This window comes from Camarhynchus parvulus, chromosome 6 (genome assembly GCF_901933205.1).
Source record: "Camarhynchus parvulus chromosome 6, STF_HiC, whole genome shotgun sequence".
Taxonomy (NCBI): Eukaryota; Metazoa; Chordata; class Aves; order Passeriformes; family Thraupidae; genus Camarhynchus; species Camarhynchus parvulus.
Genome location: NC_044576.1, coordinates 34,525,870 through 34,550,929, shown reverse-complemented (window position 1 = coordinate 34,550,929; position 25,060 = coordinate 34,525,870). Strand labels below are relative to the sequence as shown.

Below are 25,060 nucleotides of genomic sequence, written 5' to 3'. Positions count from 1 at the left end.
CCTCTTGTCCCTGCTCACCTTGTCCCTGTCACCTCCTCCTGTCCCTGCCACCTCCTCCTGTCCCTGCTCACCTTGTCCCTGTCACCTCCTTCCCCTCTGCCTTGCCTGGCTGTGTTGGAAGGTGCTGGGAAGTGCCTGAAAGGATGCCAGGAATGTGCAGATGTTCTCCAGAGGCACCGCTGGCTCATCAGCCTGCCCTGGCCCTGCAAGCACCCAGAACTTCACAGGGAACAGCACTTCCCTCCTCCCTCCCCCTCCTCAGGATTGTTTTAGAGCAGAATTGGCCTGAATTTAATCACAAAGCACCAGAGTGTGGGTTCACACTCAGGTGTAATTCCAGCCCAGGTTATGTTCAGTTCAGAGCAGAGGCTGATATTGCATCGTGACATTCAACTCCATCCAGGCTGTGTTTGTATTCCAAAGCCATCCATTGCAAAGACTGCTCTTCATAAGCACAAAGAGCTCCAAAGCATAAATATTTATTCCTTAAAGGTTAAGATTGCCTTAAATCATTCCAGCTTATTTGGTGAGCTGCAGTTATAATTAAAATAAGCAGTTGGGCCCCATCTGCATGTATGAAATGCATATATATGTGTATATAAATATATATTTATATATACTTGACTCTGGTGCGGATGGAAGCCGTGGGATAATTGCTTCCATCACATCAGAAGATGCACTGATATTGTTCCTGGATGGGGTAATAAATCAGCATAAAGAAGCAGCTGAAATTATATAATGGCACGTCACGTTTGAGAGGCGGCAGAAGCCGAGGTGGGGGATGAGCAGAGCTCGTCTCCAGTGCGGGGTGCAATTGCAGGGATAATTATGCAAGTTATGGAAATCATTCCAGTTTTGGCTGTAGAGAACTCATAGAACCCAAGGACGGTGTGACAGCGTTCACAGGGGTCCTTGGATGAGGGAAGAGACGAGGATCTGACTCCATGGTTCAGAAGGCTGATTTATTATTTTGTTATATATATTACATTAAAACTATGCTAAAAGAATAGAAGAAAGGATTTCATCAGAAGGCTGGCTAAGAATAGAAAAAGAGAGAATGATAACAAAGGCTTGTGTCTGGGACAGAGATTCCGAGCCAGCTGGGCTGTGATTGGCCATTAATTAGAAACAACCACATGAGACCAATCACAGATGCACCTGTTGCATTCCACAGCAGCAGATAACCATTGGTTACATTTTGTTCCTGAGGCCTCTCAGCTTCTCAGGAGAACAAATCCCAAGGAAAGGACTTTCCATAAAGGATGTCTGTGACAGGACAGGGCTTGGAGCAGCCTGGGACAGGGGAAGGTGTCCCTGCCATGGCAGGGGTGGCACTGGGTGGGCTTTGAGGTCCCTTCCAGCCCACACCAGGCTGGGATTCCATGCTCTGTGTTGGAATAGTGTGCTGTGGCACACAGATCCATGAGGGCGTTCAGAATGTGTCAGTGGGCTCTTGTAACAGACTGAAGGTTTCAGAAGTGATTCATCCTATTCCAGCATGTGCCGAAGTTGGGATGGGAGCTGTCTGATAACCCTGCAGGAAATCCTGCAGCTTGGGCTGTGCTGGGAATTGTGATATTCCCAGCCTGCCTTAAAACAGGGATGGGATGTACAGCCATGAATATACAACAAAAGGCACTGGCAGTGGTGGCTGGGAAATGGGACCTGGGCACTGCTGCTGGGCCACCTGGCTTTACCCTGCCAGGAGATGGGGTTGGGTGGCTCTTGTGTGGCTCAGCTCCCAAAAAACTTCCCAGTTCATTGGGAATGAATGCTCCAGGTTGGACCTCAGGTGTGGCAGCAGGCAGGAGTTATTCTGCAGGACTGGGAGCCTGGTTTAACTGGCCTGATCCAGCAGCAGCCCTGGGTTACTGGTTCCTCATGAATAATGCACACGAGCAAATCACAGTTCCTGCTCTGGGCCTTGTCCCAGCAGACTGTGAAGCCCTGGATAAAGCTGCACTTTTAAAGTATTGGCAAAATAATTTCCTGTGGATAGAGTGGGACACCAAGAAGTTGTGATGAGTAACAGTGGAATCCAGAGGAGTGTTATTTAAAATGAGAACACTGATCTTGCTGTGACCTCCTGGGAGGGCATCGATCTATCCTGGCAAATTCTTACTTTGAGGGCCACATTCTCATTAATTTTAAATTTCTGGCGCTGTTTATTGGCTGCAGATCCGTGGGCATCGTGGCCAGGAATGGAGCTGAACACAAACCTTGTTTTAACTCTGCAGTGGGGGCAGGAGATGCGCTCAGCAGATGAATTCCCTGAATCACTGAGGCTGGAGAAGCTCCCTGAGATCCCCCAGAGCAGCTGGCAGTGCAGCCCCGTGCTCAGCGCTGCCATGGCCTCGAGTGCCAAGGGCTGGGCACGAAACTTGAGGGTTTTAAAGGGAGTTGTTGTTTACCAGGGCAGATTCCACCGTGTCCTTGTGCTCTGCTCGCAGGTTCTGCCTCCAGGCTGGACGCTGCCGTGGGGCCCCTGGTGCCAGCACAGGTCACCCGTGTCACCGCCCTGGCCGCGCCCGCCGTCACCCTGATGGCCACCAATCTGCTGGAGCAGGCACGAGCAGGTGGGTGCTGTCCCCAGGGCTGTCCCCAGGGCTGGAGGGGCGTGGGTCCTTGCTCTGTGTCCCTGCAGCCAGGCTGAGCCCCGTCCTGCAGGGCTGGGACCCCCAGACCCGCTGGGGTTGTGCTGGGCTGGAGGAGCGTCGGGGGTGGGACAGTCAGGACAGACAGAGAGCAGAGATCTCTGCAGCCAGGTCAGGAGCTTGGGGTTTATTGCACAGGGCCTGGGGGCAGGGCCCTGCTGGGATTTGGGGTTTATTGCACAGGGCCTGGGGTGCAGGGCCCTGCTGGGATTTGGGGTTTATTGCACAGGGCCTGGGGGCAGGGCCCTGCTGGGATTTGGGGTTTATTGCACAGGGCCTGGGGGCAGGGCCCTGCTGGGAGCTGCCAGCCACAGCTGGAGCAGGCCCGAGAGAGAGAAAGGGATAGAGAGGATGAGAGGGTAAGAGAGTAAAAGGAATAAGAGAGCAAAAGCATAAGAGAGTAAAGAGGGTAAGAGAGCAAAGTTCTTGTTACAATACAATAAATCTTCTTCTGTGTTGAATATTCTGATTCTCACTAACCAATCTAGTACAAGATACAAATCCTATAGCATTTACATACAGCCTATAAGAATCATTACATTACCATCCTGTGTTACATTTTAAACCCTAAAAACTCCTCTTTGGGCCCCTCCTGCCAAGCTGTAGGGTCTGCTCTGCCCCTTGGGCCTGTCTGCAAGCAGAGGGTGTTGTTCCATCAAAAGGGGATCACCTTCAGCTGGCCACACCATTGTTTTCCAGTTGTTCAGTAACTGAGGGATCTCAAAGCTTGCTTTCATTTCCATCTCACTTATAGTTTCTATATTCTCAACATCTTCTGCCAGGCAATCGTATTTATAAGGCTTTCCTGTTTCACCTTCCCCAACACTGGGCTGCTGCTTCCCCTGCCTGACCTGGGGCCACTCAGCCAGGGAGGGGTGCCACTGTCACCTTGGGGGCACCACAGGGGCCCTGGGGCACCTTCCCAGACCTGTTCTGGGCAAAAAAAGGTGTTTATCAGGAATTAGCAGTTCAGACATAACCCCCCTGACCCTCCACCCCAGGCAAGCTGTGGCTGCCCCAGCCCTGCAAGGGTCCAGGGCCAGGTTGGGCAGGACCTGGAGCAGCCTGGCACAGTGGAAGGGTGGGACTGGATGGGCTTCAAGGTGCCTCCCAACCCAGCCCAGGCTGTGCTTCTGTGATTTCCAGGGCAGTGGCACAGAGCAGCTCGTGGGCAGGGTGGCTGTGTGCCTGGGAATGCAGCCGTGGAATGAGTGTGTTCTAACTGCACACCAGCACTGAATTTGGGTTCTCATTTGTCCGTGAGCTCCACACCGACACTCAATTTGTCTGGGTTCTCGTTTGTCCCTGAACTGCACACCAACCTTCAATTTGTCTGGGTTCTCGTTTGTCCCTGAACTGCACACCAGCACTGAATTTGTCTGGGTTCTCCTCCTGTTCTCACTCCAAATGCCCTGAACAATGACGGGGAGGGTGGGCACTGTTTGCTGCAGGAAGGAGAAAAGCTCAGCTGAGGGAGATTTGTTCTGAGAGGGGAAAGGAGCACTTGGAGGGCACAGCAGGAGTGCTCAGAGCAGCAAAGAAACGGAGTTAAATGGGAACCAGTGTGGGCAGGCAGGAGCTGTGTCCCTGGATGGGGGCAGGACCTGCCTGGGGGGACCAGAACTGAAATCCCACAGTAAGAGCCAGCAGAGGAGGAGCTGGGGATCAGTCCGGGGAGGTTTTGGGCTGATCTCAAACACCAGAGCCATGAGGTTGTGGGGACAGACAGAGCTGGCCTGTGGAGATCCTGGGGGAGGATAAACCCCAGTGTGGGATGTGTATAGTTAATAAATCCAGTTCTTGGGTGCACTTAAGAGTCAAAATGTTAATCTTTTTTGAGATTAATGGAGGTTTGGCCTCTTACAAAACAAACTTTGACTATGCCTTGTCCACAGCTCCTCATGGCATGGAATCCATCTTCCCTCTTCTCCTCCCTCTCTAATTCTGTTTTAAGGAGTTGTTTGTGATCCCACCCGACATCCTCTGTGCTGTACCCAAGGCAGTTTTGCTGCTTCACCTTTGCTTGCAGGCTGTGAATTATTCATGTCCCTGTGCCTGGGAGAAGCCTCTTTCATCAGGAGCCTTTATCTCCATCTCCCCTCATCCTCCACAGCGAGCAGAACTCACCAGTGCTGGCTGTGCTGCTGAGTCTGGGGTGAAAAGGAGTTGGAAATGTCTCCTGCTGGCCTCCCTGTCAGGCTGCAGCTCAGTTTGAGCACTTGGGGTGGGGGAGAGGGTAATTAATGAGCAAAGAGTGCAGGTGTGCCCAGTGAACACATCCTTTAAATCTTCTCTTGAAATAGCTCCATAGTGTACTGTTGTTGGTAATTTTTCACCTATGATTTTACACTAAAAAAGGTTGCCTTCTTCATGTGCAAGTGGTACTATATTGAATCATATCGCAAACTAAAACAGCTCTTGCACTATCTTCTGTGTTCTTCTGAAAACAATAGTTATTCCTAGTATGTTCCAAAAATCCCGATATTTTCAAAAGATTTACATAACTAGACAATTTGGTGGCACAGTTTGGTGACACAGCGAACACCTGGTGCTGGTTCCTGCCAGTGTGGGCACAGGAGGTCTCCAGGGATGGGGAGGCACTGATGGGTTCCCTTGGGGAGCTGGGGGCCCTGGGGCTCCTCCTGGCACAGCCAGCCCCGCTCCAGGAGGGATCCCCGAGCCTGGGGGGGGAGGAACAACCTCTTTGTTTTATTTTCCTCTTTCCCTTGCACTGCGGGCAAACACTCAGTGTTCAACGGCAGCTGTAAAACTGAATGGCTCCTGCTGTGCACAGGCCTCCAGGGCTTCCCTTTGTTGTTTTATTTTATTGGTTGTTTGCTTTTTCTTTTTTTATTTTTTTTTATTCCCATCCTCTTTTCTATGTGCTGGCTGCCCAGAGTGCTGTGGCAGCAGGTTCCACATGGGAATGCCCGAGGAGCTGCAGAGCTCACCAAGGCTGCAGCTCTCAGGGGTGTCCTGGGGCCTTGGATGGGCTGGGAGAGAGATCTCCAGGAGGGAGAGGAGAGGGAGATTCCCAGGAGGGAAAGGAGAGAGAGATGTGCCAGGAGAGAGAGGAGAAGGAGAATTCCCAGGAGGGACAGGAGAGGGAGAATTCCCAGGAGGGAAAGGAGAGGGAGAATTCACAGGAGGAAAAAGGAAAATTCACGGGAGGGAAAAGGAGAGGGAGATGTCCCAGGAGGGAAAAGGAAGGAGATGTCCCAGGAGGGAGCAGAGGCTGCCTGGGTGCTGCAGCAGTGTCCCCTCAGGGGCAGAGGGGCTCTGTGCCCACAGCAGCACCTCCCTGCTCTGAGCCTCCTCATCCTCACTGCTCAGTGACCAAGGCAATTGCTCTGGGTTGGACTTGCCTTTGCACAAACCAGAGCTCCCAGAGCTCTGTGCTTTGGGTCTGCTCCCATTTCAGTCTCCATCTGCAGTTGACATCTTTGCATTCCTGCCTGGCAGGGTGGGCAGCCCTGGCACAGGTGCCCAGAGCAGCTGTGGCTGCCCCTGCATCCCTGGCAGTGCCCAAGGCCAGGCTGGACACTGGGGCTGGGAGCACCTGGGACACTGGGAGGTGTCCCTGCCATGGCAGGGGTGGCACTGGGGGGGATTTGGGGTCCCTCCCAACCCAAACCATCCCATGATTTGTATCAGAGCTCCCAAAGGCAGGAATGTTTCCTGTCTCTCGACCTCACGTACCTGTGGGATGAAATTCACCCTGGATTTCACAGGGATGAAATTCACCCTGTATTTCACAGGGATGAAATTCACCCTGGATTTCACAGGGATGGAATTCACCCTGTATTTCACATGGATGGAATTCACCCTGGATTTCACAGGGATGGAATTCACCCTGTATTTCACATGGATGGAATTCACCCTGGATTTCACAGGGAGGAAATACATGGCTGCTTCCCAAGTCGATGGTGACTGTAAAAGTGCCAATGTCACCCTGGCCATTGCTTGTGCCCTCTCAGTGCTCCTGGGGCTCCCCTGGCAGTGTCCCTGTGCCACCCTCTGTGCCAGGCCTTGCTCAGGGCTGTCCTTCCCCTCCCAGCAGCCAGGCAGTGGAGGCACTGGCACCGGCTGTCACCTCCTGTGTGCAGAGCACCAGAGTGCCTGGCAAGCCTTTGATTCCCAATTACCAGATACCCAGGGAGGGAAGATGAATTCTGAGCCCCTTTTGATGTGTATCAGCAGCTGCCTGCTCCTGCCTCCTTTAATGTGGAAATTAATGGCTCTGGTTTGTAAATCTTCTTTTCTGCTCCCATAAAGCCATCTTCTGAGCAAAATGCCATGGGTTTAATGTCGTATTATTCTGAGATATTCCGAGAGAAGCAGACTCAAATGGGGGCCTGTTCTGTATCTGGAGGAGTTTTGAAATAATTGGAGTAGCATTTGGAGGGGAATCTGCCCCATGGAACCCAGAGAGGTTTGAGCTGGAATCCCATTATCCCATTATCCCACTATCCCATCCCATCCATCCCATCCCACTATCCCAGCCCATCCTATCCCGTCCCATTATCCCATCCCATTCCCCCTGGCCCTGTGTCCCACTGCAGTGGGGTGCTGGAGAGGAGATGCACCCTGGGCACAGGGGCTGTGACTGCAGGGGGAGGAGGGGCAGGAGGAGGCTCAGAGCCACGGGCAGCACTCAGGGGTTTGTTCAGCAGTTTGGGCCGGTTGGGAGTTTGTTTGTTCCACATGAAAAGAGCTCCTCTCCCTCCCAGAGCGTGGCAAGGACCCGAGCAGAGCCGCCTGCCCCCCGACGCTGCTCCTGCGCACGGAGAGGAAGAGTGTCCCCACGGGCAGGGACAGTGACAAGGTGTGTGCTCCTCCAGAGCCCCTGGGAGCCCTGAGCTGCACAAACCCGGGTCAGGCCTGGGCTGGGCACTCAGGATCCTGCCCTGCTGTGGAATTTAAAGAGCCATGGATTTAACTTACCTTGGAGCTGGGCAGGAGCTCTGGCACTGTCAGGGCATCAGGGGGACACTCAGGGCTGGTTTGGTCCCCATGGGGTCCCAGAGCACTTTGGGTGGGAAGGGACCCCAAATCCCCCCCAGTGCCACCCCTGCCATGGCAGGGACACCTCCCACTGTCCCAGGTGCTCCCAGCCCCAATGTCCAGCCTGGCCTTGGGCACTGCCAGGGATCCAGGGGCAGCCCCAGCTGCTCTGGGCACCTGTGCCAGGGCTGTCCACCCTGCCAGGGAACAATTCCCAATTCCCAATCTCCCATCCATCCCTGCCCTCTGGCACTGGGAGCCATTCCCTGTGTGCTGTCCCTCCATCCTTGTCCCCAGTCCCTCTGCAGCTCTCCTGGAGCCCCTTCAGGCCCTGCCAGGGGCTCTGAGCTCTCCCTGGAGCTGCTCCTCTGCAGGTGAGCCCCCCCAGGTGTCCCAGGGGGCTCCAGCCCTGGGATCACTTGGTGCCTCCTCTGGACTCCCTCCAGCAGCTCCAGACATTTTTTTTGCCGTGTGCTGGGGACAGAGGAGCAGCTGGGGACAGCCCTGCAATGTCCCTGAGCAGTCCAGAGGAGCTGCTGGAAGGAGCAGGGCTGGAACAGACTGCTCCCGGGCTGGTTCCTGTCCTGGGGCTGCCACCCTCAGGGTTGTCCCTCACCACTGTGCCATGGGAGCTCTGGCATGGACAGAACTGCTGGGCTGCTTTTCCATGCGTGCTGCTCTAGGTGGGGAGGTGTTTTTGTAGCCCCCATTTATCTGGGCTGCTCATAAAGCCTCTCCTGCAGTTCTGGCCACAGGGTGACCCCCTGCAGGCCAGTGGGGGATTTGTACCCCGGAGCAGCTCTGTGCAGCTGCTCTGTTTGCTGACTGCCCCCTCTGTGTCCCCAGGACCGCTCCTTCAAGCTGCTGAGCGAGGCTGACAGCGCTCCCAGCGGGAACAAGCCCGTGGCATCGGCCCCAGTGCCAGGATCGCCGTGGTGAGGAGCTGCCCGGGGGGACAGCAGTGCCAGGGCTCCAGCAGCATCGCTGGGGGCTCCTGGCAGAGCTTTTCCATCCCCGTGGCCTGAGCAGGGTGAGGGAGGGAGCAGCAGGCGAAGCCCAGCTCTGCAGGGTGGCTGTGCCCCAGCTGGGCTGGCACTGGGCTGGGGCACAGGGCAAAAGGACAAGCAGCACTTGAAGGAGGTGATGCTGCTTTCCAGGGCCAGCTCCTGCCTGTCCCAGCTCCTTGGTGGCAGTGGGTGGCCCTGCCTGCCATGCCATGTCTGTCTGTCTGTCCCTCTGTCTGTCTGTCTGACACAGGCTGTACCTCATGCCCTGAGCACTGACAGCAGGAGCTGGGTCAAGCTCTTGTGGCATTTTTAAACAGACAAACCTCTCTGCACTTTGTGGTCTGAGTGGTTGATAGCAGGATTTTTATCTTCTTTACCCCTAGAATTATCAGTTTATACCTGGTTTAGTTTATTTAGTTTATAGCCAGGGGCTGACACCCATGGGACCAGCCCCATGCAGCCTGGCCGTGGGCACATCCAGGGATCCATCTGACCCTGCCAGCCCAGCCTGTCTCTCTACCTGAATTCCTGCATCTCCCCTTCCTTCTGCAAGAGCTGGGATGGCACAGGGATGTCATTGGGATGCCATGGGGATGCATAGGGATGGCACAGGGATGTGTCCCTGCGGTGTCCCTGCAGTGTGCCTGGGGTGTGCCTGGGGGTGTGCCTGGGGTGTCCCTGTGGTGTCCTCAGGTGTCCCAGGGCTGTCCCCAGGTGTCCCCGGGTGTCCCCAGGTGTCCCCAGGTCTCCCCAGGTGTCCCCAGGTGTCCCAGGCCTGTCCCCAGGTCTCCCCAGGTGTCCCCAGGTGTCCCAGGGCTGTCCCCAGGTGTCCCCGGGTGTCCCCAGGTGTCCCCAGGTGTCCCAGGGCTGTCCCCAGGTGTCCCCGGGTGTCGCAGGGCTGCGGTGCCCCTGCTGCGGGCACGTTGCTGCTCTCTGGGCAGGCTCTGAGGCTGGTGTGTCTCCTGGAGCAGGTGTGTGGTGTGGACTGGAGATGACCGGGTGTTCTTCTTCAACCCCAGCATGCAGCTGTCGGTGTGGGAGCGGCCGCTGGACCTGCGGCACCGCGGGGACATCAAGCGCCTGCTCGAGGACCCCCCGCACAAGCGCAAGCTGGAGGCTGCACCAAGTAACCAACAACCCAACCTGGCCTTGTTCCCCTCTCCCTGAGCCCCTGGAGCCCCTGGAGCTGGGCTGGGTGTGCTGGTGGAGGTGTGAGACCCTGAGTTACAGAGAGCAGCCCAGGGGCATTCCCAATGGAGGGAAATCAGTGTTGGTCACAAAATCCTTGTTTTCCCTGCAATGCTGGGCTGGGGACTGAGCCTCCTCCCTGCTGCAGAGAAGAAGCAGGGGGCCTCGTGCAGGAGAGGGATCTCTCAGGAGGCACAGTGTGCTTCACTGCCCGAGCTCAGGGTGTGCAGCAGCAGAACATCACTCCCAGAGCTGGGGATCACCCAGCAGAGCATCACTCCCAGAGCTGGGGATCACCCAGCAGTGCATCACTCCCAGAGCTGGGGATCACCCAGCAGAGCATCACTCCACAGCTGGGGATCACCCAGCAGAGCATCACTCCCAGAGCTGGGGATCACCCTGTAGTGCATCACTCCATGGCTGGGGATCACCCTGTAGTGCATCACTCCATGGCTGGGGATCACCCTGTAGTGCATCACTCCATGGCTGGGGATCACCCAGCAGAGCATCACTCCATGGCTGGGGATCACCCTGTAGTGCATCACTCCATGGCTGGGGATCACCCAGCCGAGCTGTGCAGCAGCAAATCCCAGCAGGAAGGTTTGGGGGAAAGGCTCCCTGCTCCTGGGAGCTGCTGTGTCCATGTCAGAGCTCCTGAGGCTCCACACTGGCTGCACTGGAGGGGTGTCCCTTGCTGGGGACATCAGCCATGGCAGTCCTTGGGACTGCTCCTGGCCTTGGCTGGCTGCTCGGGATTCTGGAATATTCTGGGTTTGGTGGTGAAAGAACAGCCACATCCTCCAGCTGCTGCTTGCTCCTTGCTGTGGGGGGGGAAAGAGCAGGAGTTCTGTGGTTGTTTCCAGGTGCTGTGTTTTGTAACTGAATTGGGGTGGTGGCACTGCCCTAGTGAACCACTGCAAACCTCAAATAACCTCTGCAAACCCCCAAATAACAGCTATAAACCCCCAAATAACTGCTATAAACCCCAAAGAACCCCTTAAAGCCCCAAATAACCACTGCAAAACCCCAAATAACCCCTGCAAACCCCAAAGAAGCCCTGCAATCTCCCCAGAAGCAGCAGCCCCGTGGCTGCAGGGAGATAAAAGTGAGCCATTTTCAGCTCCCTTGTCAGCAGAAAAGCAGCTCCAAGGAGGGCTCTCTGTCTGTGTCCTCCTGTTGACACAGCCTGTAATTCCATTTTCCCTCTGAATTTCCACAGCAGGTGCTTGTGGGTACATTTCTGTATCATTTTTGTGTATGGCTTGAAGAGCTTTAGCTGTGGATGAAATTCCTCCAAAGCCTGTCTGCTGAAATTCATTCTCCAGGAGAAAAACAGAGCTTGTAATTGCAGGATCTGCTGTGAGCTCAGTGAATTCCTGCCAAGGGATGGCCAGAGACAAAGCTGAGGGTCATTGTTCCTGGTCTCTCTCATTGTTCCTGCTCTGTAATTAATTAACAGAAGAGTCTTAACTCAGGGCTGATAGGTGCCACTTCAAAAATCTATTTTTTGCTGCGCTCCATCCTTTCCATTTATTATCTCTACCACGAAGATTTGATTCATGCTCCTGGTTTTTTATGGCCATGACTTCCATTGTTGTTAAATATCTTAATCCTCCCTGCTATAATTGGGCCCTGTGGTTGCTCAGGGTTGGAGCAGTTCATAATTAGTATAGATTAGCTCTGAGGTGAGGGGGATTATTTGTTACCTCTTCTCTTAGCTTGTAATCTCCAGTAAATAAATAACACAAACGAGCTGAGTGTTCCCAACAATGCTTCCCACATCTATTTAGCTGAGTGGCTGCTGCTGAGATTTAATTAGAATTTTCAAATCAAACATCTTTAAAAAAAAAATATGTCAAGCAAAGTTATGCTCGGGGTTGTCTCTGCTGAAGGATCAAGTGCTTCTTAAATTTGGGCAGAAATGAGAAATTGCCAATTTCTCAATTACTCCTCCTGCACCAAGGGTTTGTTGCAGGAGGTTGATGTGGCTCCTCCCTGATGGGGTCCCACAGGCCATCCCACGGGCTTGGGGAGGAGAGACAGCTGCTCCAGAGCAGTTGGTCTGCTGTGCTCTCTTCCTCAGGGTCTGCCTGCCTGCTGGGGCTGAGCAGCATTTTCCAGCTAATTAACAGAAAATGGACATTATGGAGTCACCAAATCATGGGATGGTTGGGTTGGGAGGGACCCTAAATCCCATCCCATCCCACCCCAGCCATGGCAGGGACCCCTTCCCCTGTCCCAGGTGCTCCCAGCCCAGTGTCCAGCCTGGCCCTGGGCACAGCTGGTAGAACTCCTGCTGAAACCAGTGCTGATGTCATTTACTGCATTCCCCCAGGTGTGTGGGGCCCTTTGGCACTCAGACAAGAGGCTGAAGCCCAGCCCTGGGTCCAGCACATGAATATTGGCCAGCCCCTGTGCTGGGACCCTCCAGTGCAGGCTCTGCAGGGATCTGACTTCTGGCACTGTCCTTGGGGCTTTGGGGAAAGCTGCAGCTGGAGAGGTGAACAGAAAAGGCTTCAGAATTCAGGATATGTTTTCACATTCAAGATTTATTTCCCATGTCTGTGACTGAAAACGCCAGCTCTGAGTCCCTCAAGAACCCGTGTCCAGGCCAGAGCAGGGCTGAGCTGGCCTTGGAGCTGCTCTGCAGCCTCAGCACTGTGGGGTTTGTTGCTGTCCCCACCCTGCCGGGTGCTGCTGGAATTCCTGGGGAAGCAGCTGAGGCTGGCTGATCCCAGGAGGAGGAATGGGACAGAATTACCTCCGGGGGATCCCTCGGGCTGCCAGCACGGAAATGACTTTGCAGGAATGTCTTCAGTTGCATTTTGAAGGGAAGGGAGGAGGGAGGATCAGGTGAAACAATAATAAGATTTAAAACAATCATGCCATGAATGAAAAATGAGGAATTTTGCTGACAGGAAACGGTCACTTTATTGCTGTGGCTTCCATTTGGATGAAGGCATTTCTGAGGATTTTATAAAATACTTGTTATTCCTAAAACCCTCTGTGGGGGTGAAAGGCAGGAAATACCTGAGCAGCAGAGACAGGGAAGAGAAGTCAATCTGAGGAATTTGTATTCCCATTTATCTCGTTCAAATCTGATAATGACTTATTTCTTTTCAGCAGACAAGTGTGTTAGCTCTTGTCCAGGGGATGAAAATGATGATCTGAGCATCAAAACCAAGAGAAATAAGTGAGTTCAAAGTTTCCTTGTGTCTGTCTAATGGTGGGAAGGGCTGGCACAAAGAAGGACAGTTAAAGCAGTTTTGGTTGTGTGTGGGTGAGCAATGGAGCCTTCTCCAGGTGTCCAGTCCTCACCAGGGCCAGGATTCCCTGCAGCCTCTGTTTCCCATGCACATCACCTGGGTTTGCCTGGGGGACTCTTCTTTATCAAATGGTCACAGACAAGGCTGTGGGTCATTCCAAAGGGATAAAGGTTTCCCTCCCTCAAGTGCAGCAGATTTTCCCTGCTCAGCCCCAGGTGCTGCTGTTTCTGACCTTCATTCCCAGGTGTGCCTCACACTCTGCTGAAGGCACGACTGGAAATGCAGCTCTGGGCTGTGCAGGCTGCCCAGCTCCGTGCCAGGTGTCCTTCTGAGAGGGCAGCACAGCCCTTGTGCTGGGAGGCCTTGGGAAACCTGACCGAGTTAGGCTGGGCAGAGCTCCAGAATAAAGCAGGAATTTATTCCAAGGATCTCCTCCATGGACCCACCTTGGGCAGCACAAGAGCCCAGCGAGGGCTGCACCCAAGATGAACCAAAATGGCCCCAAAATGCACGGCCGGGCACGGGGTCTGTCCCTGGGATCAGTTCTGCTCCATTTGCACCTTGCAGTTCATTGTCCCATCCCAGCTTTAGCCCCTGCAGTCCCACCCTGCTTGTTTTTCTCTCTCCAGCCCACGGTGTTTGTGCTCCTGGGCTGAGATTTGGATCATTTGTCCTTGGTGCCCAGCTGGAGCAGGAATTGTTTTGTCTCCCTGCTCTGTGCACAGAGCTCACCATCCCCTGATGTGAGCCCAGACCCCACACTAAAGCAGCACAGAATGTGAAATATAGAAAAGCCAAACCTGGTGCACCAGTGGATTATTACAGCTGTGCTGAACTGGATCCTTTATTGTGATTTTTGCCATGAAAAAATGCCCCCTTTAAGGTCCCCCCCCTCGTTGGCAGGGCTGTATGAAGCTGTCACGTTGCTGCACCTTGAGTTTGGGTGTCAGATCCCTCTGGTGACTCTGAGTGACCCTCCTGCCTTAGCAGGAGCTCCTCCAGCCCCTCCATCCCCCTCCAGCCCGGGTTTGGTGCCCAGCTGTGAGTATGGGAGGTTCTGGGATGCCCCAGGGAGGACTAAAGGATCCAAAGGATGCAGTCCCTGTGCAGGAGAGCGTGGCTGACCCTGTGTGTGCTTTCCTGTGCAGAACAGAGGAGTGCCAGGCTGCAGGCCCGGCCGGCGCTGAGGAGGAGCAGGCAGGGGAGGAAGGCTCAGCCCCACAGATCTCACCGCCCCTGGAGGAGAGGATCACCCACTTCAGGGACATGCTGCTGGAGAGGGGGGTAAGGAATGGCCCTCAAGGCACACAGCACAGCCCTGGAGCCACGCAGGAGCCACGCTGGAGTCCTGTCCCTGAGCCCTGTGACACTGTCCGTGTCCCCACTGCCACCCCTGGGAACTGGGACCTTTCCAGACAAATCCCAGGGATGTCCAGGGCCAGCAGCTCTCCAGCAGGGGCTCAGAGGGACGTGGGGCTGTGGGCACTGCCCTGTCCTGGCCAGCTCTGGGGTGTCCATCACCACAAACCAGGGTGACAGTTCCACTGACTGCCCATCCAGAATCCTGCGATCATCAGTGGTTTGGGGTGGAGAGGACCCCAAATCCCAGCCAGTGTCACCCTGCCATGGCAGGGACACCTCCCACTGTCCCCCAATGTCCAGCCTGGCCTTGGGCACTGCCAGGGATCCAGGGGCAGCCCCAGCTGCTCTGGGCACCTGTGCCAGGGCTGCCCACCCTGCCAGGGAACAATTCCCAATTCCCAATCTCCCATCCAGCCCTGCCCTCTGGCAGCAGAAAGCCATCAATGCTCATCCAGACCCTTGGGGAAGGACGTTCTGGAGATGGTTCCAGCTGTGCTGGGCGCAGGGAATGCTCTGGGTTTGGGCTCAGGGGGACAGGGAGGGGTAAAATGGGCAGTGGGTGCAGATCCCCTGCCTCCCCCACCCTGCCACGTGCATCCCATGAAGGGAATGTCACTCCTGCAGGAAGCACAGCCCAAGGTGGCTCTTGTCAGGCACTAAAGCCTATAAAATTTATCCCAGCAATCAGCAGGCTTTAAAGGGGGATAATTAGAGCTTCAGCAGCTCAGCAGTGAATGATCCCCACGCCAGAGCTGCTTTATTAATACAGCTTGTTATTTATGCTGCAGAAATGCAGAAGGGCCATGAAGGAGCCCTGGGTGAGGACTTTGCTGGCAGATTGGAACTTGGGGGGCAATAAGTCAGTATTTGGAAGGATTAGGGGTGTTCAGAACAGGAGTCTCAGGTGTTTCTATGTAAGACTTGCTCCCAAAATAAAGAAATTTGGGAAATTCACAGTTTGGATTCACTGATGTTTAAAAGTGGGGAGAGAAGAGGTTACTTTGCTTTTACCCTGAACACTTTCCAACTGTCCAGCTCAGCAGCAGCTGCTCGGCGTGGCTGAAGCACAGGGAGACCATTAATGCCATTTAAATCTGATTATTTAATGACCATCCCCTGCCCTCTCCTCCTGAAGGAGCTGCTGGATGGAATCACAAAGAGCTCGAAGCAGATGGAGTTTGCCAGTGGAGTTCTGCAGCTTCCCACAGAAATTATGTCAAGAGAAGAATATTTATTGTAACATTTTAAAAATAGAGGGGGTTTAGGGGAGCTCCAAGGCACAGCCACTCTTTATTCTGAGGCCTGGGGTGAGTCTTCCTCTGTCAAAATGGAATCTGGATATTCTTCTGGAAGTTTTGAGGTTTCCGCAAAATTCCAAGAGGAAGAGGAAAATTTAAGGTTCCTCCTGGCTCCCTCTCCCACCCAGCATCACAATATCCACGTTCTAAGCCAGCATTTCCAGGAAGGTCTTCTCCCTGCTGGGTGCTCTCAAGGCTTCTGAAAGGATTCCAGGGGCTGTTTTTTCTCGAGGTTCTCCCTTCTTGATCCCAGGGAGAGAGGGGGATTTGTGTGTGAGGTGTACCTGGAATGAAATCAGAATTACCAGGTTATTTTAGGTGATGTTTGCCAAATGTGCAGTGTAATAATTGCTAAGCACAGAGTCATCAGCTGGAATGATTATGTGATGAACTAGTCTGAGCTTAATTAGCCTTAGCTCAGAGGGGGATTTGTGCAGGGAACAGAGCTGATGTCCAGGAGAGTGTGAAAGGCACCAGGAGAAGAGAATTCCTGGCGCTGGAGACCCCAGAGCTCAGGACAGGGGGCACAGGGAGGGGAGCTCGGGCTGTGGGAAGGGGATGCTGGGGGGACCAAAGGCAGCCTGGGCTGTGGGGATCCCAATGGCCCAGATCCCAAAGGCAGCTCGAGCTTTGGGGATCCCAAAGGCAGCCTGGGCTCTGGGGATCCCAATGGCCCAGATCCCAAAGACAGCCTGGGCTTTGGATTTTCCAAAGGTCTCAGATCCCAAAGGCAGCCTGGGCTTTTGGTATCCCAGAGGTCTCAGATCCCCAAGGCAGCCTGGGCTCTGGGGATCCCAATGGCTCCACATCCCAAAGGCAGACTGGGCTTTGGATTTTCCACTCTCAAGCCACTCTGAGAGGAAAACAAGTCCACTTAAAGCCACTTTGCTTCATCAGAGCTTTCCTGCTGGAGTGTTAATTACTGTTTAATTATACTTCACATCCTTTTTTTTTTTTTTGAGTGAATTCATACTTTTGTAATTAGTTGGAGTGATTGGAATATTTTATTTCCTTCAGATTTTTCTGTCGCCAGTGAATGAGCAGGGATGTTGTGGAAGCTTCTGAGCCGGCGGGAGGGAATTGTCCCTGCCCAGGCAGGGGATGGGTCTGGCTGGTCTCTGAGCTCCCTTCCAGCCCAAAGTGCTCTGTGATTCCATGGCTCCACGAGGCTGGGAGCAGCCCTGCAGGATGGCACGTTCCCATCCCTGTGCTGCTGTGAGGGCGTTCACTGCCAGCCCTCCCTGTGCGCCTCAGCTGGCTCCCAGCTCCAGCTCTGCAGGTGGAATTGGCCCTTTCATGGGCATTGGTGCCTCTGCTGCCCAAAGTGCAGCACAAAATGGCATTTCCTGCCTGCTGCCGGCTCCTCCAGCACGGCTGGGGAGGGGGCATCTGCAGAGGAGCAAATCCATCCTGGCCCTGAGGGCTGTGACCGTGTCACAGGGGTCTGAGGGTGAGGGAAGAGACGAGGATCTGACTCCATGGTTCAGAAGGCTGATTTATTATTTTATGATATATATTACATTAAAACTATACTAAAAGAATAGGAGAAAGGATTTAATCAGAAGTCTGGCTAAGAATAGAAAAGGAATGGAATGATAGCAACGGCTTGTGGCTCGGACAGAGAGTCCGAGTCAGCTGGGCTGTGATTGGCCACTAATTAGAAACAACCACATGAGACCAATCACAGCTGCACCTGTTGCATTCCACAGCAGCAGATAACCATTGGTTACATTTTGTTCCTGAGGCCTCTCAGCTTCTCAGGAGGAAAAATCCCAAGGAAAGGATTTTCCATAAAACATATCTGTGACAAGGCGCCACCAGGGCTGTGCCAGAGATTAAAATCAGCCCCACCAAGGATGCTGCCCAGGGCTGCTCAGCTCGGGAGCATTCACTCACTCCTTGCCCATCCTGATGAAATCCTGCTGTGTGTGCCCAGGTGTCGGCGTTCTCCACCTGGGAGAAGGAGCTGCACAAGATCGTGTTTGACCCACGCTACCTCCTGCTCAACCCCGAGGAGAGGAAGCAGGTGAGTGCCCCGTACCCCGGGTGAGTGCCCCGTGCCCCAGGTGAGTGCCCCGTGCCCCGGGTGAGTGCCCCGTGCCCCAGGTGAGTGCTCAGAGCCCCAGGTGAGTGCCCCGTGCCCCAGGTGAGTGCCCAATGGCCCAGGTGAGTGCCCAGAGCCCCAGGTGAGTGCCCAATGGCCCAGGTGAGTGCCCAGAGCCCCAGGTGAGTGCCCAATGGCCCAGGTGAGTGCTCAGAGCCGCATGTGAGTGCCCCGTGCCCCAGGTGAGTGCCCAATGCCCCAGCCCCATGGCCCTGCTGCAGCCAGCACCCCCAGACTGACCAGGAGCCTGCAGAAGCTCCCCTGGGAGGGGAAAAGAATTCTGTAAAATCAGAATTTCCCTGAGGACACTCACAGGTTTGGCTCTGCCCAGCGGGGGGATCCTCACCATCCCCACAGCATGGGGTTTTGGGGTCTGGGGTCTGTGGGGTTTGGGGATTTGGGAGTTGGGCTCTGTGGGGTTTGGGGATTTGGGAGCTGGGCTCTGTGGGGTTTGGGGTCTGGGAGCTGGGCTCTGTGGGGTTTGGGGATTTGGGAGCTGGGCTCTGTGGGGTTTGGGGGTCTGGGAGCTGGGGTCTGTGGGGTTTGGGGGTCTGGGAGCTGGACTCTGTGGGGTTTGGGGTCTGGGAGCTGGGCTCTGTGGGGTTTGGGGATTTGGGAGCTGGACTCTGTGGGGTTTGGGGATTTGGGACCTGGGCTCTGTGGGGTTTGGGGATTTGGGACCTGGGCTCTGTGGGGTTTGGGGATTTGGGACCTGGGCTCTGTGGGGTTTGGGGATTTGGGACCTGGGCTCTGTGGGGTTTGGGGATTTGGGAGCTGGGGTCTGTGGGGTTTGGGGTCTGGGAGCTGGACTCTGTGGGGTTTGGGGTCTGGGAGCTGGGCTCTGTGGGGTTTGGGGATTTGGGGTTGGGTCTGTGGGGTTTGGGGTCTGGGAGCTGGACTCTGTGGGGTTTGGGGATTTGGGAGCAGGACTCTGTGGGGTTTGGGGATTTGGGAGTTGGGCTCTGTGGGGTTTGGGGTCTGGGGAGCTGGGCTCTGTGGGGTTTGGGGATTTGGGAGTTGGGCTCTGTGGGGTTTGGGGATTTGGGAGTTGGGCTCTGCGGGGTTTGTGGTCTGGGAGTTGGACTCTGTGGGGTTTGGGGTCTGGGAGTTGTGAGTCCCTTCCCATCAGGATATTCTGTGGTTCTCAGGGTTCTCTCCTTGGACAAGCAGGGGCTCCAAGGTTTGATCACAGGAACCCTTGGGGTGCAGGAACAGCTCCTGAGCCTGGAAAACTTGGGAATGGGGAACCTGGGAATGAGGAATCTGGGAATGGGGAATCTGGGAATGGGGGGACCTGGGAATGGGGACCTGGAAATGGGGAACCTGGGAATGGGGATCTGGGAATAGGAAGGAAATGGCCCCAAGGGAACTGTTCTACCCTGGATTATTGGGATAGTGCAGGGACACTGCTGGATTTCCATTGTTTAGGACCTTTCCCAGGAGTGTGGCAGGGTTGGTGCTGACCCCACTGGACAAAGCACTGGGGCCTGACTCTCTGCCAGGGTTGGGTTTTTCTGGGGAGCTCCAAAGGGATGTGGGGTTTTTGCTGCCTTGGTAATTTGGGCATTAATTATCACTAAGGGTTCCAAAGTCTGCAGATGAATCTACAGAATTCAGGAGAGATGCAGGGATTTGCAGAGAAGGTGAATGTGCTGTTCTGTGGTTATTCCTCTCCCTTAAAAGTCTTCTGTCATCCTGCAGAAGGAATAATTTTTAATATCGAATCGTCCATTTTTTAAATAAACAGGATGAAAAATGAACTTATTCCATATTGTCCCGTGGTTCTCCAGAGAGCTTCCTGTAGGTATTTACCACAGGAATGGGCACATACATCTTCATTTGCTCCCTTTCCAATATCTCCTTTCCTAAGGAAAGAAAAGTGAAACAAAATAATAAGGAAACACAGGAATGAAAATGTATGAGGAGCTGCCAGGATGGAAAGGGCTGCTAAAGAGCCTGAGCAGGGAGTTTGGGATTCATTTCAGGGAATGGGCAAGGACAGCACCTGGGCATGATGAGTCAGTCCAGAGACATTCCTTGGAGCCATGGAATCATTTTATCAGCCATGGGATCATTTTATCAGCCATGGGATCATTTTATCAGCCATGGCAGGGCTGGCACTGGCTGGGCTTTGAGTCCTTCCTGCCCAAACCAGTCTGGGGCTCTGGGATCAATACCAACACTGCTGCCCTTTAATTAAATGCCCAATTGCAGCCAGGACAGAGGGCCAGTCCTTGGAGGGGATGGGATGGAAACTCCTGGACACGTGGGGAGGCAGATGAGGACTGCAGGCCCTGGGCTTGCCAAAACCCCCCAAGGCTTTGTCCATAACTCCTTGTCCTGGCTCCCTTCCCTGGCCAGATTTTCGAGCAGTTTGTCAAGACCCGGGTCAGGGAGGAGTACAAAGAGAAGAAGAACAAACTGCTGTTGGCCAAGGAAGAATTCAAGAAGCTTCTGGAAGAATCCAAGTTATCCCCAAGGTAGGTGTTGCCTTAGGAAGGGTTGGGAAGCTCGGCTTTGTCATTTAGGCTGAGCTTTTCAGCCCAGAATTCTTCCTAGCAAGAGGAAGATGCCAGTTCCAATGCTGGGGTGGCATCTCTTCCCTGGTATTTTCCAGAATTGTGTTGTATTCCTGGGAGAAGAAATGTTCCATCTGTGTCTCCCACTCTCCCTCTCTCTGTCCCTTCCCCTCTCCCTCTCTCCCTCAGAATGTGCAGCACTTTGCACAGCACATTTATTTTATATTCCTGTATATGCAGTGATTGTAGAACACACATTACTTATGGAAAATCAGTACCACAATGTTCAATCTCATCCATATTACACATGCAGGTGTAATTACTCAGAAATTGCATTTAGTCTTGGGCTTGGTGGAAGAGAAATATAATTTCTCAAAGTTCCTGTTAATGCTACACCATTAAATCCATGGAATGTGTCCCTGCCCATGGCAGGGGGCTGGAACAAGATGATCTGTGAGATTCCTCCCAACCCAAACCCTTCTGTGGCTCTACAATTCTGTGTTTAAATTAAAATACAGCGTGCAAGGCACAATTTATGTTTTACTTTGTTTTTCTAGTGATGGATCCAGACTCACACAGTGGCAGTGGCAGTGCTTAGGGCAGTGCTTTCTCATTTGTAAATTACATGAAAATAAAGGGGTTTATATTATAAATATTGTTAAATTGCTGGAACAAAGAAATGACTGTTTTCTCTGATAAAACATGCAGATAATTATTCAGCACGACCTGCGTGGGCACACAGATCCAAACAGCACGTGGGGCTGGAATAATTGTAATTACAAGAAACGTTTTACAACAAAATTAGGGATATTCTGGGCTGATGTCCCACCCAAACTCTGCTTCCAGCACTGATATTCCCAGTGCCCAGGGGAAAAGCTGTGCTGGCCCAGAGGCCAGGGGCATTTCACCCCTGAAGGGTTTTGGGAGCTGACTGTGACAACAAAGCACTGAGGAAGCTCCTTTCCCTGCCTTGATTTAGGCACACAATGAGAGGAATAAATCCCAAATATTTCCAATAAAAAGCAAAGAGTCACCTTGGGGAAAGGAGCCGGGCATGCAGCCTGAAAGGCAATGAAGGTAGAAAACCCTGCTAGGAGGGAGCTCGCCTTGGAAATACAAAACATGCAGGAGCTGAAATAAAACCTCCCTGTCACTGCTCTGTGAGCATGGCTTTAATGGCTCAGCAGCCTCCTGCCAGCCACCAACCCTTCTGAAATGCCATTTTAATCCTTGCTGGCTGCCCCAGTGCCCAGAGCCCTCGTGGGGGCTCATCTTCCTCCATCCCAGGAGGAAGAGGAGGAGGATTCTCCATCCCATTCCTAACGCCCACTCCCATGCCCTGGTTCCTGGTGTGGGTGCAGGGCAGGAGCCTGGGGGTGTCTGTGACTGTGTTCACAGGGGTCCCAGGATAAGGGAAGGGACGAGGATCTGAGTCCATGGTTCAGAAGGCTGATTTATTGTTTTATGATATATATTACATTAAAACTATGCTAAAAGAATAGAAGAAAGGATTTCATCAGAAGGCTATCTAAGAATAGAATAGAAAAGAATGATCACAAAGGCTTGTGTCTCGGACAGAGTCTGAGCCAGCTGGATTGTGATTGGCCATTAATTAGAAACAACCCCATGAGACCAATCACAGATGCACCTGTTGCATTCCACAGCAGCAGATAATCATTGGTTACATTTTGTTCCTGAGGCCTCTCAGCTTCTCAGGAGGAAAAATCCCAAGGAAAGGATTTTCCATAAAAGATGTTTGTGACAGGTGGCAGGCACAGCCCCAGCTGCCCAGGTCCCCTTTTCTAGTCCCAGTATAGGCGATAGAAAAGACACCATTGGCGCGATCGAGACTACGTTCCTTAAGGGAAAGATGAAATAATAATGAAAACTAAGCTATTAACAGCAAAGATCAACCCTTGTACCTTTTGCATCATGGTCTAGCAAGAAAAACCAAGCAAAATGAATTTAAGTTTGCCATCCTGAAACCCAAGCGAGCTCCTTCCGAGCAGCTCTTACTGAGCGAACCATCTCTGTGGCAAAAGAGTGGGATTCTCTTTGTACACCCTGGTTCTGGGGGTGGGTGCAGGACAGGAGCCCGGGGGTGCCAGGCACAGCCCCAGCTGCCCAGGTCCCCTTTCCCACAGGACAACCTTCAAGGACTTTGCCTTTCCCACAGGACAACCTTCAAGGAGTTCGCCGAGAAGCACGGCCGGGACCAGCGCTTCCGCCTCGTCCCGAAGAAGAAGGACCAGGAGCATTTCTTCAACCAGTTCATCCTCATCCTCAAAAAGAGGGACAAGGAAAACAGGATAAGGCTGCGGAAAATGAGATAAGAGCAAGTGGAGCTGGCAATAAAGACACGTGCCCGGGCTGGGCTGCGGGAAGGGGTTCCAAGGAAGGAGGAAACGCGCGGGGTCCCAGAGCAGCACCAGGAGCGGGAGGTCAAAGCTGCCTCTGAACGGAGTTTGGGGAGCACCCACTGCAGTGGGGAAGGCTGTTCTGCAGGAATGGGAAGGATATTCTGTTCTCAAAGAATTAATGTTTCATATTGAAGCTCTCTTTTGTACAACATCCAGAGTTCGATGCATTTCTAATTGCCATGATATGTCGATCCCTTAATTGTTTTAATTATGCAAATTACTTGTAATATACACAAGTTATGACTCCGATGCAGATTTATAATTAAGCAGAAGCAGATGCCATCCAGAGCAATCTCAAGGCATTTCCATCATTTAGGGGAATTATCTCAAGCAATCTTTTGGCACCTCTGCATTTCCACCAAGTGTGTGGGGTCTGGTGGTCTGCAGGACCCGCTCCCGCTGCTCATCCGTCTCTGTCCAGTCCTTGAGTAGTAGTAATCAGCTATTCATTGTAAATCTTGGTGAAGAGTGTGGAAATCTTGGCACATGTTCCATGGGAGAACTCTCCGGCCCAGAACTCGCCGTGGGCAGGGTTCCCCTCAGCCTTCCAACCCCAGTTCTGTGGTGAAGCCATCCCCGTTGGATTTGGGTTCTGTTCCTGTGTGTGAAGAGTCTGCATGAGATTTTTCTCATCATATTTGTATAAATAAATATTTAACTTTTGTAATTAAGAAGCATTTCAAGCCTGTTTTCAGGGGTGAAACTTTTTGAAGAGGTTTTTTTTGCCAGAACTCAACTGGAAAATGCTGTCAGGGATGGGGTGGGGGTTGTTGGGGTGTCTGTGCAGGGCCAGGGGTTGGACTGGATCTTTGTGGGTCCCTTCCAGCTCAGGACACTCTGGGATTCCAGGAAATAATGGGGAAAATAACGCAGGGCTGGTGATTTTTACTGGAGAGATGGAAAACCAGAGGGGGCTCCTGCCAATGATGATTTGTGTGCAAATTCAGTGAGATCCATTGGAAATCTGAGGATATTGGGAACAAGAGTCACTCTGGCTGCACAGGTAGGATATTGTGGCTGGAGGGACATCAGGATATCTCTGTGCTGCTCCAAAGATGCTCTGGTTGTGATTTTTTTTCCCCAGGAGACCTAAATTTTAAGTTATTGCTCCTTAAATCTATAGACTTCTGTTTGCTTGGAGTGAGGGGGGATACTTTCTCCAACTCCCAGTAATTCTTATTTGGGTGTGTGCTGGATATTTTATAATCAAGGCAATGAATGAACTTTCTGCTGCCTTGGAAAAATGAGCTTGGACTACTTCAGAGTGCCAGGACAAGGGGGGATGGCTGCCCAGTGCCGGAGGGCAGGGTCAGTGGGACCCTGGGAAGGGATTCCTGGCTGTGGGGTGGGCAGGGACAAGGGAAAGGGCTGCCCCAGGCCCTGCCACCTGCCCAGGTGTCTGCAGCCTCCAGCTGCTCCTGGTTTCACATCCCTGAGGGATCTCCTGGATGTGCTCCTGCTCAGGTGAGTGCCCCGGGGCTTCTGGGTGGCTGCACTTTGTTCAGTTTTCAGGGTGGAAAAACACACCAAGGAGTGGAATGGATTTAATTGTTTTTAATGGTTTTTAATGGTTTTTAATGGTTTTTAGTGGTTTTTAGTGGTTTTCAGTTCAACCAAGAGCACTGAGAGACAGCCCTGGGAGCTCCCCAGACAGCCAGGCCAGGCCGTGGGGAGCAGCTTCATTTGGAGCTGGTTGGATCACAGGGAGGAGAGTGAACCCAGGGTATCCCCAGATGGAGCTCGGGGTTTGCCTCCCTGAGTACAAGGCACTGAAAATTAGGAAATTGTCATTAAAAGCTAGATTAGGGTGGAGTGGGCTGCCAAGGGCTTGAGCTTGTTCATTTTGGCTTCAGACGCCAATAAAATGCTGACAATGGCTTTGCTTGGGTAATGTGAGGAGCAGTTTGTGTGCTGGCATCCTTGGCTGGCTTGTACTGGTCTGAACCCGAGATAAATAAGAGGAAAAATCAAAGGGATAATGTTATGTGGCTTTTCTTCATTAGGTAGAATGCAAAATCCTGAGGGAACAAACTGTGCACAATGTGGGCAATGTGAAGATGTGCAGAAGTTGATTTTGGGAGGATTTGGTCAGTTTGGTCAGTCTGGTTTTCAGCCTCCCAACAAGGCTTTTTAGTGGTTGAGCAAGAGTTAAAACCATTTTTATTCTCTTTTTGAAGTACTTTGTGACTGGTAATTTTTTTTAACTTAGTTCTTCGTATTTTGATTCCTTTGCTTGGG

The 25,060-nt window shown here is 53.0% G+C and overlaps 1 protein-coding gene across 1 annotated transcript in view; it reads left to right on the top strand.

Moving 5' to 3' along the window:
* TCERG1L (transcription elongation regulator 1 like) overlaps positions 1–23,496 on the top strand; it is a 51,001-nt gene extending 27,505 nt beyond the window's left edge. Inside the window, exons 6-14 of the mRNA XM_030951767.1 lie at positions 2,451–2,576; positions 7,385–7,479; positions 8,505–8,593; positions 9,637–9,791; positions 12,977–13,046; positions 14,268–14,403; positions 17,716–17,805; positions 20,245–20,363; positions 22,579–23,496. Of these exons, the coding sequence (XP_030807627.1) occupies positions 2,451–2,576; positions 7,385–7,479; positions 8,505–8,593; positions 9,637–9,791; positions 12,977–13,046; positions 14,268–14,403; positions 17,716–17,805; positions 20,245–20,363; positions 22,579–22,735 (1,037 nt within the window). The 3' untranslated portion in view covers positions 22,736–23,496. The remainder of the gene's footprint in view (positions 1–2,450; positions 2,577–7,384; positions 7,480–8,504; positions 8,594–9,636; positions 9,792–12,976; positions 13,047–14,267; positions 14,404–17,715; positions 17,806–20,244; positions 20,364–22,578) is intronic.
* Positions 23,497–25,060: the final 1,564 nt, after the last annotated feature.